The sequence below is a fragment of the Aphidius gifuensis genome, linkage group LG1 (genome assembly GCF_014905175.1).
Source record: "Aphidius gifuensis isolate YNYX2018 linkage group LG1, ASM1490517v1, whole genome shotgun sequence".
Lineage (NCBI taxonomy): Eukaryota > Metazoa > Arthropoda > Insecta > Hymenoptera > Braconidae > Aphidius > Aphidius gifuensis.
The window spans coordinates 14248262-14264139 of NC_057788.1; the positions used below are offsets into that span (position 1 = coordinate 14248262).

At 29.6% G+C, this 15878-nt stretch overlaps 1 protein-coding gene across 1 annotated transcript in view; it reads right to left on the minus strand.

Moving 5' to 3' along the window:
• The window catches only part of LOC122848860, a 35822-nt gene that overhangs the window by 7586 nt on the left and 12358 nt on the right, over positions 1 to 15878 (minus strand). Inside the window, exons 5-6 of the mRNA XM_044147255.1 lie at positions 4406 to 4746; positions 103 to 354 (exon numbers count right to left, since the gene is read on the minus strand). Of these exons, the coding sequence (XP_044003190.1) occupies positions 103 to 354; positions 4406 to 4746 (593 nt within the window). The remainder of the gene's footprint in view (positions 1 to 102; positions 355 to 4405; positions 4747 to 15878) is intronic.

Below are 15878 nucleotides of genomic sequence, written 5' to 3' on the forward strand. Positions count from 1 at the left end.
TTGGGGTCTTTAAGATAGTCGACTGTCGAGAGATTTTTTTTTCAAACTTCTTTTTGCAAAACGAAGTTTCACTTAAGAAGATTTAATAAAAAATAAACTTACTCGAGAATCTTCAATTGAAACTTTTGGAATAACATAATGGTTTTCAGAATCTTGACCATCTGAATGATAGCCAGAATTGTAGTGAGCAGTCTTGCCATCAACATAGCTTTTTCCACGATCGTCATACTGTTTTTTTTTATTCATAAAACTAGAGTTAGCATAATAGTTTTGATCTGGCAGTTGACTAGTACTAGTTGTGCTGGTTATCATATTCTTCATAGGTAAAGTATAATCAGAAAAAGATCTTGATGGCTTATTAAAAAATAAAAATTAGATTCATGTATAGAAATATTTTAAATTAGTCTTATTAAGGCGGTCTGATGGCAATTGTAAAATTGTAAAAAAAAAAAAATTTACAGATTTTATTAATTGAGGGTCTGGATGCAATAACACGTCGAGCGCTCGAAGTCAAGAAAATGTTATGTTGCTGTGGGTGGAAAATAAGAAAAATTAAAATTGAAATAATTGAAAAAAAAAAAATACAGTCGTCGATAAAATTAAAAAATACATGTTTTTCTCCAAATAAACTTTTTTATATGATAATTAGTTTACGGGATAAAAAATAAAAACGAAATTTTTTTTTTTGAAAAAAATACTTTTTTTTAATCATATAACTCGAGACAACTTCTTTAAAAAGTGATAAATCGACTGGAAATTTTGACTGTAATTTCATTACAAGCTACCGATTGCAACAGTATAATAAAAAAACTCATTTATTCATATTGTTTAATTTTTATTATATGATTATTTAATGTCGAGGAAAAATTCAATTTGTCTAACTTTGAATGAAAAAAGAGTCGGAGAAATTTAAAAATTGGGTAACTTGTCAGTAGCAATATTGTTGAGCAGTATATCAAGAAGTTTTTTACAAATTTTCAGATATTTTTATTAATTATTTACTGAGTTATTAATTTAACAACAAGTTGCGCGGATACTGTTTGTATTTATATGGATATACAAACGCGCGAACAAACGCGTTCGCGAGAGAGGGGGCTGACGATCACGCATACATAGCCCTAACGGCAGCTCGCAATTTGTTGTTAAATTAATAACTCAGTAAATAATTATTAAAAATATCTGAAAATTTGTAAAAAACTTCTTGATATACTGCTCAACAATATTGCTACTGACAAGTTACCCAATTTTTAAATTTCTCCAACTCTTTTTTCATTCAAAGTTAGACAAATTGAATTTTTCCTCGACATTAAATAATCATATAATAAAAATTAAACAATATGAATAAATGAGTTTTTTTATTATACTGTTGCAATCGGTAGCTTGTAATGAAATTACAGTCAAAATTTCAAGTCGATTTATTACTTTTTAAAGAAGTTGTCTCGAGTTATATGATTAAAAAAAAGTATTTTATGTTACAAGGGCAGTGGGAATAATGTGTGAATTTCCAAAGCGTAAGAGGGGTAGTGCGCTTTTTGGAAATTCACACATTATTACCACTGTTCCTAGTAACATAAAATATAGTTCGTTACATGTGCCCAATCAGAGAGCCCGCTCACAACTCATTTGGAGGGGAAACACTCGCCAAGGCTCGTGCTTGCCCCTCCAAATTCGTTGAGAGCACACTCTCTGAGTGGGCACTTGTAACGAAATATACTATTTTTCAAAAAAAAAAATTTCGTTTTTATTTTGTATCCCATAAACTAATTATCATATGAAAAAGTTTATTTGGAGAAAAACATGTATTTTTTAATTTTATCGACGACTATATTTTTTTTTTTTTAATTTTTCAATTTTAATTTTTCTTATTTTCCACAAACAGCAACATAGCATTTTCTTGACTTCGAGCGCTTGACGTGTTATTGCATCCGGACCCTCAATAATTATTATTGAGGGTCCGGATGCAATAACAAGTCGAGCGCTCGGAGTCCTATGAAACGTAACGTTGTTCAGGTTAAATTTACGAAAATTTCAAAATGATTTAAAAAAAAAAAAAAAAAATATACCTTCATGTACAGAATCAAAAATGACATATTTTTTTTCAAACAAATGATTTTCAATTACAATTATTTAATGGATTAAAAAATGAAGTTTGATTATTTTTCCAGGTATAACTCGTCATAACTTGGTTAATAATTAATGAATCGACTTGAAACTTTGCATATAGTTTTTTATAGTCTAGCGATAGTAAAAGTAACATCAAAAATATTATTTACTTGTATTGTTTTATTTTATTAATTTATTGAATAATGCCGGCCGCAAAATACGTTTTTTGAACTTTGAGATAAAAAAGTGTCGAGAAAATTTTTGAATTTAAAAACTTGTCAGTTAGTCTGCTCAAAATCTTTTTAACCTCGGGAATTTTTAAGTTTTTTAAAACAAAAAATATAGGGGTATGTAATCGGGGCTCGCGAATCGAATGGTTGGGTTTATAATTTGATAGGGCGAAGAGAAAGGGTTAAAAAAAAATAATTAAACATAAAATAATCAATTACGCGTTTCCCGTTAAACTTAGAGTAAAATGTTTCAAGTAAAAGTTGTAGATAATAGGATTTTAGGGGGGGTAGTTCTTATAAGTTTTTTTTTTTTAACCGTCGATTATTTAACAAATTATTCACGATTTCTCCGGCAAAAAGAATTTTTTTTCTATTCTTTTCGCGACGCGTAATTATTTTTGAGATAAAAGGGGTGGTTTTTTCGCGAAAGTGCCCTAAGACGAAATTAATCTACTATAATCAAAGAAAATTTTCCCGTTCTTATTTTATTTTTCCGTTGGTTATTTGAAAAGTTATTCTATTTTTTTCCGGCACAAATATTTTTTTTTCTATTCTTTTCGCGACGCGTAATTATTTTTGAGATAAACGGGGTGGTTATTTCGCGAAAAAAAAATTGTAATATATAGTAGACAATATGTAGTCATGTAGATCATTATGAAATCAATAAATTTTTGTGTATTGCCTAATCAATAATTAATATTTGCATAAACAAATAAAATTCTTTAAATGAACGAGTTTTTTTCTTTTTTATGTTTATGTAAATATCTATTGTTAATATGGTGAGACATAAAAATTAATTTATTTCATAATAATCTACATAGTAGTAGGGATAGGCGCGGGGTATGCGCAACGTATCCGAAGAAATTAGACATTTCAGCTTGAAAATTTATTTTTTAGTAAGATTTGATACCTGGCTTTTACTGACTCTTATATCTTTTTTATTATTTGTTGGAAAAAATCGAGAGTAGGCTCATTGGAAAGAGAGGCATCGATATATATAATGAAACTGTTTTTATTTTTTTTTTTTAACAAATAATTAGAACGACATTTGATAAATTAAAAACGACGACGTCACGGACCACTGACATAAAATACTTATACCCGGTAAAGACTCTCGCTTTTTAAAAATTGAGGCGAGGCTCTACCGAGTCTCTTGATTCCCGAGGTTGAAAAGATTTTGAGCAGACTAGGTGGCAGGAGCAGACTAGGAGCAGACTGCAAGTGGCAACATTGTTCATCTATATATCAAGAAGTTTTTTCCAAATTTTCAATTTTTTTAAATAATAATTGACCAAGTTTTTAATTAATTGTGAGCTGCCGCTGCCATTATTTATATGTTTGCATGTGCAAGAGATTAGTACATTTATAATGACTAGAGAGTGCGCATACGTTCGCTTCGGACTCTACGATCGATTTTTTTTTTTTTTTTAAATCATTTTGAAATTTTCGTAAATTTAACCTGAACAACGTTACGTTTCATAGGCCTCCGAGCGCTCGACTTGTTATTGCATCCGGACCCTCAATTTTAAACATTATCACTATTAATTATTTTAACGCATTTAATGATTTATAAGACTATATAACTTTTTTGAAAATTAAAAACCAATAAATAATCCGAATTATCGCGTGTATAACCGCTATTTTGACTTACGTTGTCTATCTATAGATTTGAATAGATAGGAAGTATGACATTTTTTGTTGTTTTAACATAATTATTTCCTTTCGATGAACGGCAACCTCATATAACGATAGTATCAATAAAAAGTAGAGATAAAAATGATTATTTGAGATAGTAAAGTTTTATTTCAAAGTTTACTCAAAGTACATGAATTTTTTATTTTAAACATAAAAAAATACGATATATACCACTATCTACACCATATAAATATGCTGAACTTTGATAATTAATGTTCTTTTAAAATGCTCGGGAACTTATGTTGAAAGTTACATTGGGAAATGTATCATTATTTCATTTAGATATATGTAGAAAAAATATTTTTTGTCAAAGTGAGCTTATTCCCTGCCATCGGGCCACCTTAACATGTATTAAATTTTTTATTTATTTTCATTACCTGCCGAGTGCTGGATGATTGAGTTGTGTGAATTCCCAAACTATCACCATCGACATAAACTGATGCTTTGTTATTACCATGAATATCTCTTAACATAAAGTGGACACGTGGTGCCAATGTACCAATAATAACGATATAACCAGTTGATATTAAACCAAGAGATACAATCAAGTCTCGCCACTCTTGATTAACCAGCAAAAAAGTCGATATCCATAGTATCCAGACTATTGTCATCCCAATTGTGGTGAAATAAAAACATCGACCTTCTTCATAATTCCTTGATGTTTTCGGATATAATATACCAACACCGAGAAGAGATAAGAGTAGAAAAATATCATAGCCTTTTAACATAAATGAAAAATAATATTAAACTTTTTAGTGATTCTTTTTTATGATTTTTCTAAATCTTTAAGGGAGAACGTCCGTATCATATCACTCTAGCCATATCTTTCGTTCATACGAAGTCCAGTCCGAGGGGCCATTTATGCCCTGATTTAGATTTTAGTGACACGACACTGAGAAAAAAAATTGCTACAGTTTAGCAAATTTTTTCTTGGAACTTTTTTGTCTTAAGTTGAAAAAAAAAATAATTAATTCGAGAAAAAATGTCTTGTTTTGAGAAAATATTTTTTTTCAATTTGAGACAAATTATTTTTTTTTTTTTAAAATATAGAATTAATTTAAGAAAACTTGTGATAAACTTAAGGATATTTTGTCTTTTGATTTGAGGAAAAATTTGCAAAAAAAAAATGACATATACCTCAATTTGAAAGACAAGTCATTCGATTCAAGGCAACAAGCGTTCAAGTTGAGAGAAAATTTGCTAAAATAAAATAATATATGCCTCAATTCAAAACAGTATTGATTTTTTTTATGTAAAATATTTGTTAATTAAAATCACTTGAGAACTAAATCAAAGCAACAAACAATTAATTTGTGAAAAACATTTGCTAAAATAAAATGACATATACCTTAATTTGAAAGACGAGTTATTCAATTTGAAGCAGCGAGCGATCAAGTTGAGAGAAAATTTGCTAAAATAAAATCAAAATTTGCTCTATTTATATCATTATTCACTCAACTTAAATATGTTCTTTTCTCAACTTAACTTCATTTCGTTTTTTATTTGTATCATAGTTTTTTTTTTTTCGTCAATTAATTTTTTGTCCCGAGCGCGATTCGAACCTATCTCCTAAAAACCTATCTAAACCTATATTCCAAACGCCAGTGTGGCCCTAAGCCATCGCACGTTAACTTGAAAGACCGAAAATTTTCATCCTCATTAAGAATGACTTTCTTTCACATATATTATTTATTGAATATATTATAAACTTGACGTCTTATAATACATTTATTTGAATAAATTAGTTGAATCTATATTGTAACGTGACATGTTACCTTCTCACTCAATTCTCAGACTTTACTTACAGGCTCGGATCAACTTATTTCTCAGACAAAGGGGGGACAGTAAATTTTATTCTACGACGCTAAAACAAACCAAAAACGTCACTAAAACTACACAGAGATTTTATTCTACGTCGCTAAAATCACCAAAAACGACAATTAAAATATGCCAGTTGCTTTATTCTACGTCGCTAAAACAACAAAACGACCTTAGAACTAACCAAATAACCAAATACCAAATACCAAATAACCAAATAACACACAATAACCAAATAATCCAAATAACGCACAATAATCCAAAGAATCCAAATAACGCACAATAATCCAAAGATGTTGATCCGGACCTGCAATAGTAAATCTTAAAATTAAGTTGAGGGGTTTGCCTGGGTCGCTTAGTATGCTGGTTTGTGGAGAGAGGGACGGGTAAAGAATATTAAAATTACGTCACTGAAATAATAAAACAATGGGAAAATAAATCACTCAACAAAACGATAATTAATGTACTCAAAATTAACCAAGTTTATTTAATAATTAAATACGTAAACCTATCTAATATCCAAATACAACACAATAAAAGATTGACCAAGTACGCTTACTAACAAAGGGAGACAAAAAGAACCACACATTACTAACAATGACCAAGGTAAAGGGGAATCTTAGGATGGATGACTCCTGCTCCTAGACCTTGGTGGAAGGGATGGCTCCACTTCCTAAGGCTATGGAATGGATGACTCCAATTCCAAGGGGGCAAGGGAGGGGTTGTCCGAGGTTCTGGGATGGCTCACCAGAGAACCTGGACTCAATGCGGCTGTAGGCAAGGGAAATGTATGTTGTGTGTGCTGTGCCACAGCTTAAATAGCTGTGATTCTACCCTTTCCAATTTTATTCCCACTATGACTGATATGGACCAATCTCAATGAAGTTACTCAAATTGACCAGTCAAAATCATAGTAAGGCACACGGTGGGAATGGTAGTACTAGAGGGGATATTATTAGTGTACAAACCGGTTATTCCCCTCTTTACTCACAAAAATAAAAATAATAAAAGCGTCACTGGTCAACCGTACAATAATAATAATAAAGAAAAAATATTCAAGAAAAATAAATATAATTTTAATTTAAGGTAGACGAGCGAGTCTCGTCACAATATATCTATGCAGTAAAAAAAGAAAATATATGATTGACTTTGTTAACTTATTCAAATTAGAGTATGTATTTTATAATAAATTAAATTACATCACCACTTAACTTTTTTTTGTTATTTGTCTAAAAAAAATAAAATAAAATAAACTTTATTCAAATAAATGTATTATAACTTTATAAGACGTCAAGTTTATTATATATTTAATAAATAATATATGTGAAAGAAAGTCATTCTTAATGAGGATGAAAATTTTCGGTCTTTCAAGTTAACGTGCGATGGCTTAGGGGATAACACACTGGCGTTTGGAATATAGGTTTAGATAGGTTTTTAGGGAGATAGGTTCGAATCGCGCTCGGGACAAAAAATTAATTGACAAAAAAAAAAAAAACTATGATACAAATAAAAAACGAAATGAAGTTCTCAGTGAGCGAAAAATAATAATTTTTTTTTTTTTTTAATTAAAAAATGTATTTTTTCAACTTTTGATTATTGATTAATTTAAGTTGAGACAAAAATCATTTAAGTTGAGAAAAGAACATATTTAAGTTGAATGAATAATGATATAAATACAGCAAATTTTGATTTTATTTTAGCAAATTTTCTCTCAACTTGATCGCTTGTTGCCTTAAATCGAATGACTTGTCTTTCAAATTGAGGTATATGTCATTTTTTTTTTGCAAATTTTTCCTCAAATCAAAAGACAAAATATCCTTAAGTTTATCACAAGTTTTCTTAAATTAATTCTATATTTTTAAAAAAAAAAAATAATTTGTCTCAAATAGAAAAAAAATATTTTCTGAAAACAAGACATTTTTTCTCGAATTAATTATTTTTTTTTTCAACTTAAGACAAAAAAGTTCCAAGAAAAAATTTGCTAATATGAAGAAAATTTTTTTTTAATAACAGCAATTTTTTTTCTCAGTGTACCACTACAAAAGTAGTCAAAAAGCAATCAAAATGACTGTGGCTACGAGCAGCTGGTGACTACGAATGACTACATGTGACTACGTTTTGACTACACTTTAGCTAAATCAAAGGAATTCAATGAAAATAATAATTGCCAATAACAAATTAATAAATAATTGCTGATTTGCTGTTAATGGAAAGATTTATAAATAATGATAAACAAATAAAGAATAAACAAATAAACAAATAATGACGAACAAATTTTTTTATCATAATAGTAATTAATTGGACAAAAAATAATTATACTAGAGATAATATTTTTCATTTTTTCTTTATTTTAAAAACTTTAAAAATTTATAGTATATGATAATATTCAAACTATTAGTCATTATTTTAAAAGCATGTTTCGACTTATGAATCAAGTCTTAAAAACTTTCAAACTAACTAAATACTGATTTAGGCATATACTGCCAATTTTGATTAACACACAGTTGAGCAAAAATAAAACAACTGAGCCCCCCTCAAAATGCCTTACCCGGGATTATAATAATAAGTACTATTTTTTTATAGTTCTTAAGGATACAAGAATACGTTTTCGTTGTTTTTTGAAAATTTCGATTATTTTAATTGTTATTAATAAATGAACTTTTTGCTAGTGTCAATTGAAAAAAATGATATCTATTGATCTGCTAGAAGGAAATAAATAATTTTTATACAGAATATTGAAAATAAACCGATCTTTTCAAAAAAAATAAAATAATAAATTTAAATAAAAAATTAGCAAAAGTTATGAACAATTTTTATAAACAAATAGAAATTCTACTACTTTCTCCCTCTTTTTTTACATTTTTTCATTTTACCTTTTTTATTCTCCATTTCATTACGCAACTTTTCACGTTAAAAAAACTCATTAACATTAATATTTAAAAAAGTTATCGACGCACTAGAAAAATATTGATAACATTTTCATTTATTTTATAGATAAAATACATGTAAATTTATTTTTTTTAAATAAAAATGCCCAAGAAAAAGCAGTAGCTATGGAAAAGATGTAGCTAAGGAATTACAGTTGCCTAGAAAATTATATTTTAAGCAACATTATTTCCTCAAAACATAATTCTTTGGCAACATGAATTTCTTAGCTACATCTTTTCTTTAGCTACTGCTTTTCCTTGGACATTTTTATTTTTTTCAAATAAAATTACATGTATTTCATTTATTAAATGATTAAAAATATTCAAGGAAAAGCAGTATATGACGGTTAGCTACCTTATTTCCTACATGATAATGATAATAATCATAATAGTAGTATACCTGAGTGAACAATACAATATACAGATGTTAAAACAATCCGTAGTTATATTCTAACACAATATTCAAGACGATTTTTTGATTTATCAAACTTGTTGTTTTTAATCCAAACCGATCCAAACATGAACATGATTGTTAAAGTTGCATATTTAAAACTACTCGTCGCTAGCCTGCCGGTAAAACAGCAGGCTTAGTATTTTTGATATACAGTAATTGGATGAGAACCGTTTTTTCATAAATGTGGCCGAAAATCTCGACTATAACCTCAAGCTGTCATCTTAAAGTTAATTCGAGTAAAACAAAAAAAATTTACTTAATCTATTGAAAAATATTCATGATTAGAATGATTAGAAACAAAGTACAAACATAAATAGTCTATCTATTAACAATTTAGTTTCTTTGGGAAAATGCAATCGATATTCTAAATTTTTCACTTAAAGGGAATTTAACAGAATATCCGACGTCGGTCCGATGGAAATCCTGACTTTTCTCCGACTTAATAAGTCGGGTGCGACACATATTTTTCTACCTGGGTATTTATTTATTATTTAACAATCGGGCTTTTATTAAACAAACTATTAATAATCAATTGAAGAAATTATCATTAAACACTGTAGAGATTTGATTCTACCTGGACTTTAACTCAGGTCGTCTTGTGTGATATCCTGAAGCATTACCACTCGGCCACGGCGGCTATAACGAAACTTATAAATAAATTTCTAATTTAAGGGATTTGGACGATTTTTTAAAACGAAGAGTGAGACAACATTTTTTCTCTGTTTTTTGTCTTTTTCGCACTCATAGAAATATTGTGTTTCTAGAAGTCGTCCGCAAGAGGTCTCTAGTGATTTTTCAATAATTCCTCATAAAAATCCATTTTTTCATACTTTAATTATTAATTGTAAAAAAACTATGCTCCAAATCTCTTTTTTTTTTTCTATACGTTTTCTTTTATCTCATTTTATAACCCGATAGTTTTTTTTTCATGATGTCATATTGTCGATTGGAGATATTGGTATTTTAATGGATTTTTTTTTGACAAAAATCGCATTTTCCATAAGAGCCAATGTTAAAAGTTGTCAACTTTAAAAATTAATAAAAAAAAAACGAGCTTCCAAACAATTACCAAAAAATCACATAAAATGTATTAGTATTTCAAAAATCTACTGTATAAATTTCATTTCTTTCTCATATTCCGAAAAAAATCGTCCAAATCCCTTAAGGAGGTTTTGCACAAATTCATTGCGGATGTTGCGGGGTGCTTCTGACGTCGCAGACAAAACTGAAATCCGGCTACACTGTAAAAAAATAAAGTGAAAAGCGCCTGCGCCCCGTATACAATATATGGGACTGCGGGTATGTGTGTGTGTTTGAACATGCCATACGTTGCCACATCTAATTTTTGTAAAGTTTATAATTAATTACTCATTAATTGACCGATCAACATATGAAAATTTTTCGCGCAATTAATAAAATTCGGTTTCTATAGTATATGTGTGATTTTTTTCAAGACTTTCCCTCTCACTCACGCATGCGCACATTGAATCTTGTACAGTCAACGTCAAAACAAACTAGTACTGAACGATATAAAAGTTACATTATATTTCAGTACAGTCTCAACCAACTTTAGTTGACGTGACTGTACTGACAAGGACAAAAGCCTATCCATTGAATCTCTCTCTCGGCGACGCTAAGTTCGGCTTCCAGTTTTATTATATTTCAGTGCCGCGCACACACATACTACTAAAGAACTTGGTTTTTTCATCAGTGGCGCCACAAAAATTTCAGGACACGGGAATAAAAAATAGCGTTATTAATATACGGGCCCTTCGTGGCATAAATATTGGTACGGCGATGGGACCTTAATCAACCTTAAGTGGAAGTGACAAACAAGATTTTCTGCTTTTTTTCATCTCGTTCGCACTCATAGAGATATTATGTTTCTAAATGCCATCCGCAAGAGGTCTCTAGATATGCGCGGGTAACACCTTAGTTACAAAAAATTCAACCGATCAACATAAGAAAATAATTATACCGTTGTATTCAGAATGAAAAGATCTAACTGTGTACAAAATTTCAGAACATTCTCATTATATTTAAAAAAAAAAAAGAGTGATAGCTGCATAACCTCCCTAAATCAAATCAACAAAAGACCAACTATTGGCCACCCGAGAGTCAGCCGAAGCTTGGCCAGTGATGGCAACCAAGCAATGGCCATTAACGTATCAGCCAAAGATTGGCCAACGATTGGCAAACAAGCAACGGCCATTGAAAGTCTACCAAGGCTTGGCCGATGATCGGCAACCAACGAATGGCCGTTAATGTATCAGCCAGGGATTGGCCAATGATTGGCAACCGAGCAATGGCCATTAAAAAGTCAGCCAGGCTTGGCCCATGCATTGTTGCCAATTATCGGCCATTTAAGAATCAGCCAAGGCTCGGCCGATGCATGGTTGGCAATCATTGGCCATCTAAGAGTCAGCCAAGGCTCGGCCATGAATCAGAACCATGAATTGGCAGTACAAGAATGGGCCAGTCGTTTGCCAATGATGAACCATGAATCACCCATGCCTGGCTACCAATCATTGGGTGCCATTGATGGGCCAATGCATGGCCGTGTTGTGAGTCTTGGTGCACGGAAAAAAATTTTTAGCTGCAGCAACGAGCTGGATAGCTGTCTCTCCTATCCACGGCTAACTAACCTTTGGATAGTTAGCAGAGGATTGTTATTTTGGCAATCCACATTTGACAGGTTACTATTCTTGTGAAAACAGCGTGCTTACTCGTTACATTAGCTACACTTTGGATAGCTGTGGTAGCTATCCAAAGCCTGACAAGCTGGTATCGCTGTAGTAGCTATTTAGGATTGCGTATATGCATAACTATAAGTATATAGACATACGAAGTACAAACAATATATTAATGTACATTTACTAATTTTTAAAATTATTATCTAATTAATTTTATACTAAATTTGATGCACCAAATAAACGCCAACTTGAATACAAAATCTTATGCTAAATTTTTAATAACTATATGGATTATTTTAGTCATTGTTAATAATAATTTGGTGGATCTGTCAAAAAAGAGAGGTTATGAACACAACAGCTGTTGACATTGAGATTATGTCGAACCTGACGAGTTGGTTAGCCACGCTAGCTATCCAGTCGGCTGGAATAACTAACCGATTGTCTTTTTAATATATCGGGCTTGATTATTAAATCAACTATCCTTTTTTAACTATCCAAACGCCTCGTGACTGCAGCTAAAAATTTTTTTCCGTGTGATTCTTACACGGGTACTCCAAATAACTACAAAAGTGGACTAGGAAAAATCGTCATAAATTTCCGGTGACTATACATTGACTACTTCATAACTACGGCCTGATTATGTTTATGAATGGTCCCTTAGTCCAGTTACTGTCACGCAATACTGTGGATTTTCTCACTCACGCAATTACCAGAAATTCACACTTATACATGAGCACTATCAATCTGACAACATTGTTAGTGGTAGTTATCAGATGACGATCAAACTATTAACGTTAACTCAATGCAAGGTTGCCATATTTTTATTGCTAATTGTTTTCAATAAAGCAATAGTAATGTGTAAAAATAAAATTACAAATGTATTGCAATGATTTTTCTTTACTTGTATTCACAAAAAAACTATATACGATTCCATTCCGGTATTTTTTATTTTTTTACAATTACAACTGTGAACCGATGTGAAAGGCTATATGTTTTCATGTCTCCACATAAGTGCCCATGTTAAATTTTTCTAATTAATGTCATTGTAAATTTTTAAAAGGATTCAGAAATTTATTTAAAAGATGCCTCGTAATTTAAACTATCTAAGAAACTCAAAATGAAGAGAAGATAAGTCCTAAATTTAAAACCATTACCAGTAAAAATTTCATAACTTCATCAAGTGCGGAAATTTGTGTACACGGAAAAAAATTTATAGTTTTTATTACTATACTTATAGTAAATTCGGACAGCGACAAAAGTATGGTTGAATTTACTATACCGTATAGTAATAAAAACTATAAATTAATTTAGTTACTTTACTATACGTATAGTGTACAGTTACTATTACTATACTGTATCGTAAATATTACCATACTGTATGGTAAATATTATTGTACTGTATTGTAATCATTATTATACTGGTACAGTTCTTTATTTATATGAATAAATTTATTTAATAAAAAAGAAAATTTTTACCAAATAAATCATTTGAATAAGTTGCTTAAAGAAAACAAAAAATAAATTTAAGGCAAGACATTCAAAAATATTTAATAAAAATTAAATTTATTTATAATAAAAAATAAAAAAAAACTATAACGAATAATTACTCGAATTTGTAGTTTTTTTTTTTTTTTCTTCAATTTTCTTAGTTTTATTTATAATTCATCTCAATTTATTATTTGATTGAAAAGTTACAATGAAGAAGAATTCCGTGTCTCAAAAATTCAACAATATTATTTCATATAAAAACACTTTGTAAATAGGAGAAATTGTTCAAGTGGGCTGAATTAAATTAAAAATATATATTGGTCACATCGTAGTTTTGAAAGACATCGACTGAGTGATCATGACACTGATCAACATATCGAAAATATAAATAGCCATATATAAAATCTGTTTCAATAAAAAATTCATCAATATAGATACTGATAAATTAGAAGAGGATAGCTCTGATGAAAGATGTGCTGAATCATTAAAAAATTTTCTATTTAGATTTAGATAAACAAGCAACCTTATATTCGTTTCTAAATTATATAATCTTTATGAATTACCACGAGTCAAAATTACTGACATTATTATTGAAGTGAAAAAATTATTAAAACTGGAAGCTACTAATATTTGAAATCAGTTAACTAATGAAATATCAAAAACTAATTCTCTATGGAAAAAAAAATTTAAAATATATTTTTTGACGTATATCTGAATTACTCAATTACAAAAAATAAAATAAATCATTTCCGTGCTGGGGGCAATAACTTCTTAATTTATCAACAATATTCATGACAATTGGTTTATTCACCACTGGAAAAATTTGAAACTAAACAACGTGCTTTTGAATTTCGTAAATAAATATATATTTTCCTCGTAATGATTCCGTTTAAATTATTCCATCAGAAAAAGGACCATGTTTTTATTTGGTATACATTGTATATCATATTAAAAATTGAAAATAAAATTTGTATTGTAGTAAAAAAAATCAATTGATATTGAATGAGATGAAATTAAATGAGATTTTGTTGTAATGCATTAAGTAATTGAACAATCAGAAAAACTTTATACCTAAGCTGTAGTTATACATGTATAAAATGTATAGTTTTTTAATGAATATTTTTTATTTTAAAAAGTAAATAAAAAATATATATTTTTAGTGTTCCGTAGGACACTTATGTTTTCACTTTTCGTGTGACTTTTTGTTATTTCGCGATAAAAATAAAAGTTATGAATCGAATTGGCTTCTATGAAGCCCATTAGGTTCCATTTTTTTTCCCAAAAGCAATCATCGTATTTATTTTCAATTTTTGGCCCTTATCAGTTGTGATAGTGCCATTTTTCTACAGGGTCCAATTTCAAATATTGACGGATCGGATCCGGCAATGATTCAATCGACGACGCTTCATGTGTAGACTCTCCGATATTTTTTTGAAATTTTTTGGTCGTTTATTTTTTTTTTTATTAAACAAAATGTAGTGTCAGAATTTGTTTTTGCAAGATATTTTTTGAACCACCGAACCGAATTAGTTGATGTTGAATAATATTTATGTTTTTTTTTTTTCCCAAAAGCAATCATCATATTTATTTTCAATTTTTGGGCCTTATCAGATGTGATAGTGCCATTTTTCGACAGGGCCCAATTTCAAATATTGACGGATCGGATCCGGCAATGATTCAATCGACGACGCTTCATCTGTAGACTCTACGATAGTTTTTTGAAATTTTTTGGTCGTTTATTTTTTTTTTTATTAAACAAAATGTAGTGTCAGAATTTGTTTTTGCAAGATATTTTTTGAACCGCTGAACCGAAATAGTTGATGTTAAATGAAATTTATGTTTTTTTTTTTTCCCAAAAGCAATCATCATATTTATTTTCAATTTTTGGGCCTTATCAGATGTGATAGTGCCATTTTTCGACAGGGCCCAATTTAAAATATTGACGGATCGGATCCGGCAATGATTCAATCGACGACGCTTCATCTGTAGACTCTACGATAGTTTTTTGAAATTTTTTGGTCGTTTATTTTTTTTTTTATTAAACAAAATGTAGTGTCAGAATTTGTTTTTGCAAGATATTTTTTGAACCGCCGAACCGAATTAGTTGATGTTAAATGAAATTTATGTTTTTTTTTTTTCCCAAAAGCAATTATCATATTTATTTTCAATTTTTGGGCCTTACTAGATTTAATATCCGCATTTTTCGATAGGGCCCAATTTCAAATATTGACGGATCGATTCCGGCAATGTTTCAATCGACGACGCTTCATCTGTAGACTTTACGATATTTTTTTGAAATTTTTCGGTCGTTTATTTTTTTTTTAATTACACAAAATGTCAGAATTTGTTTTTTGCAAGATATTTTTGAACCGCCGAACCGAATTTGTTGGGTTTAAATTAAATTTATTTTTTTTTTTTTCCCAAAAGCAATTATCATATTTATTTTCAATTTTTGGGCCTTAATAGATTT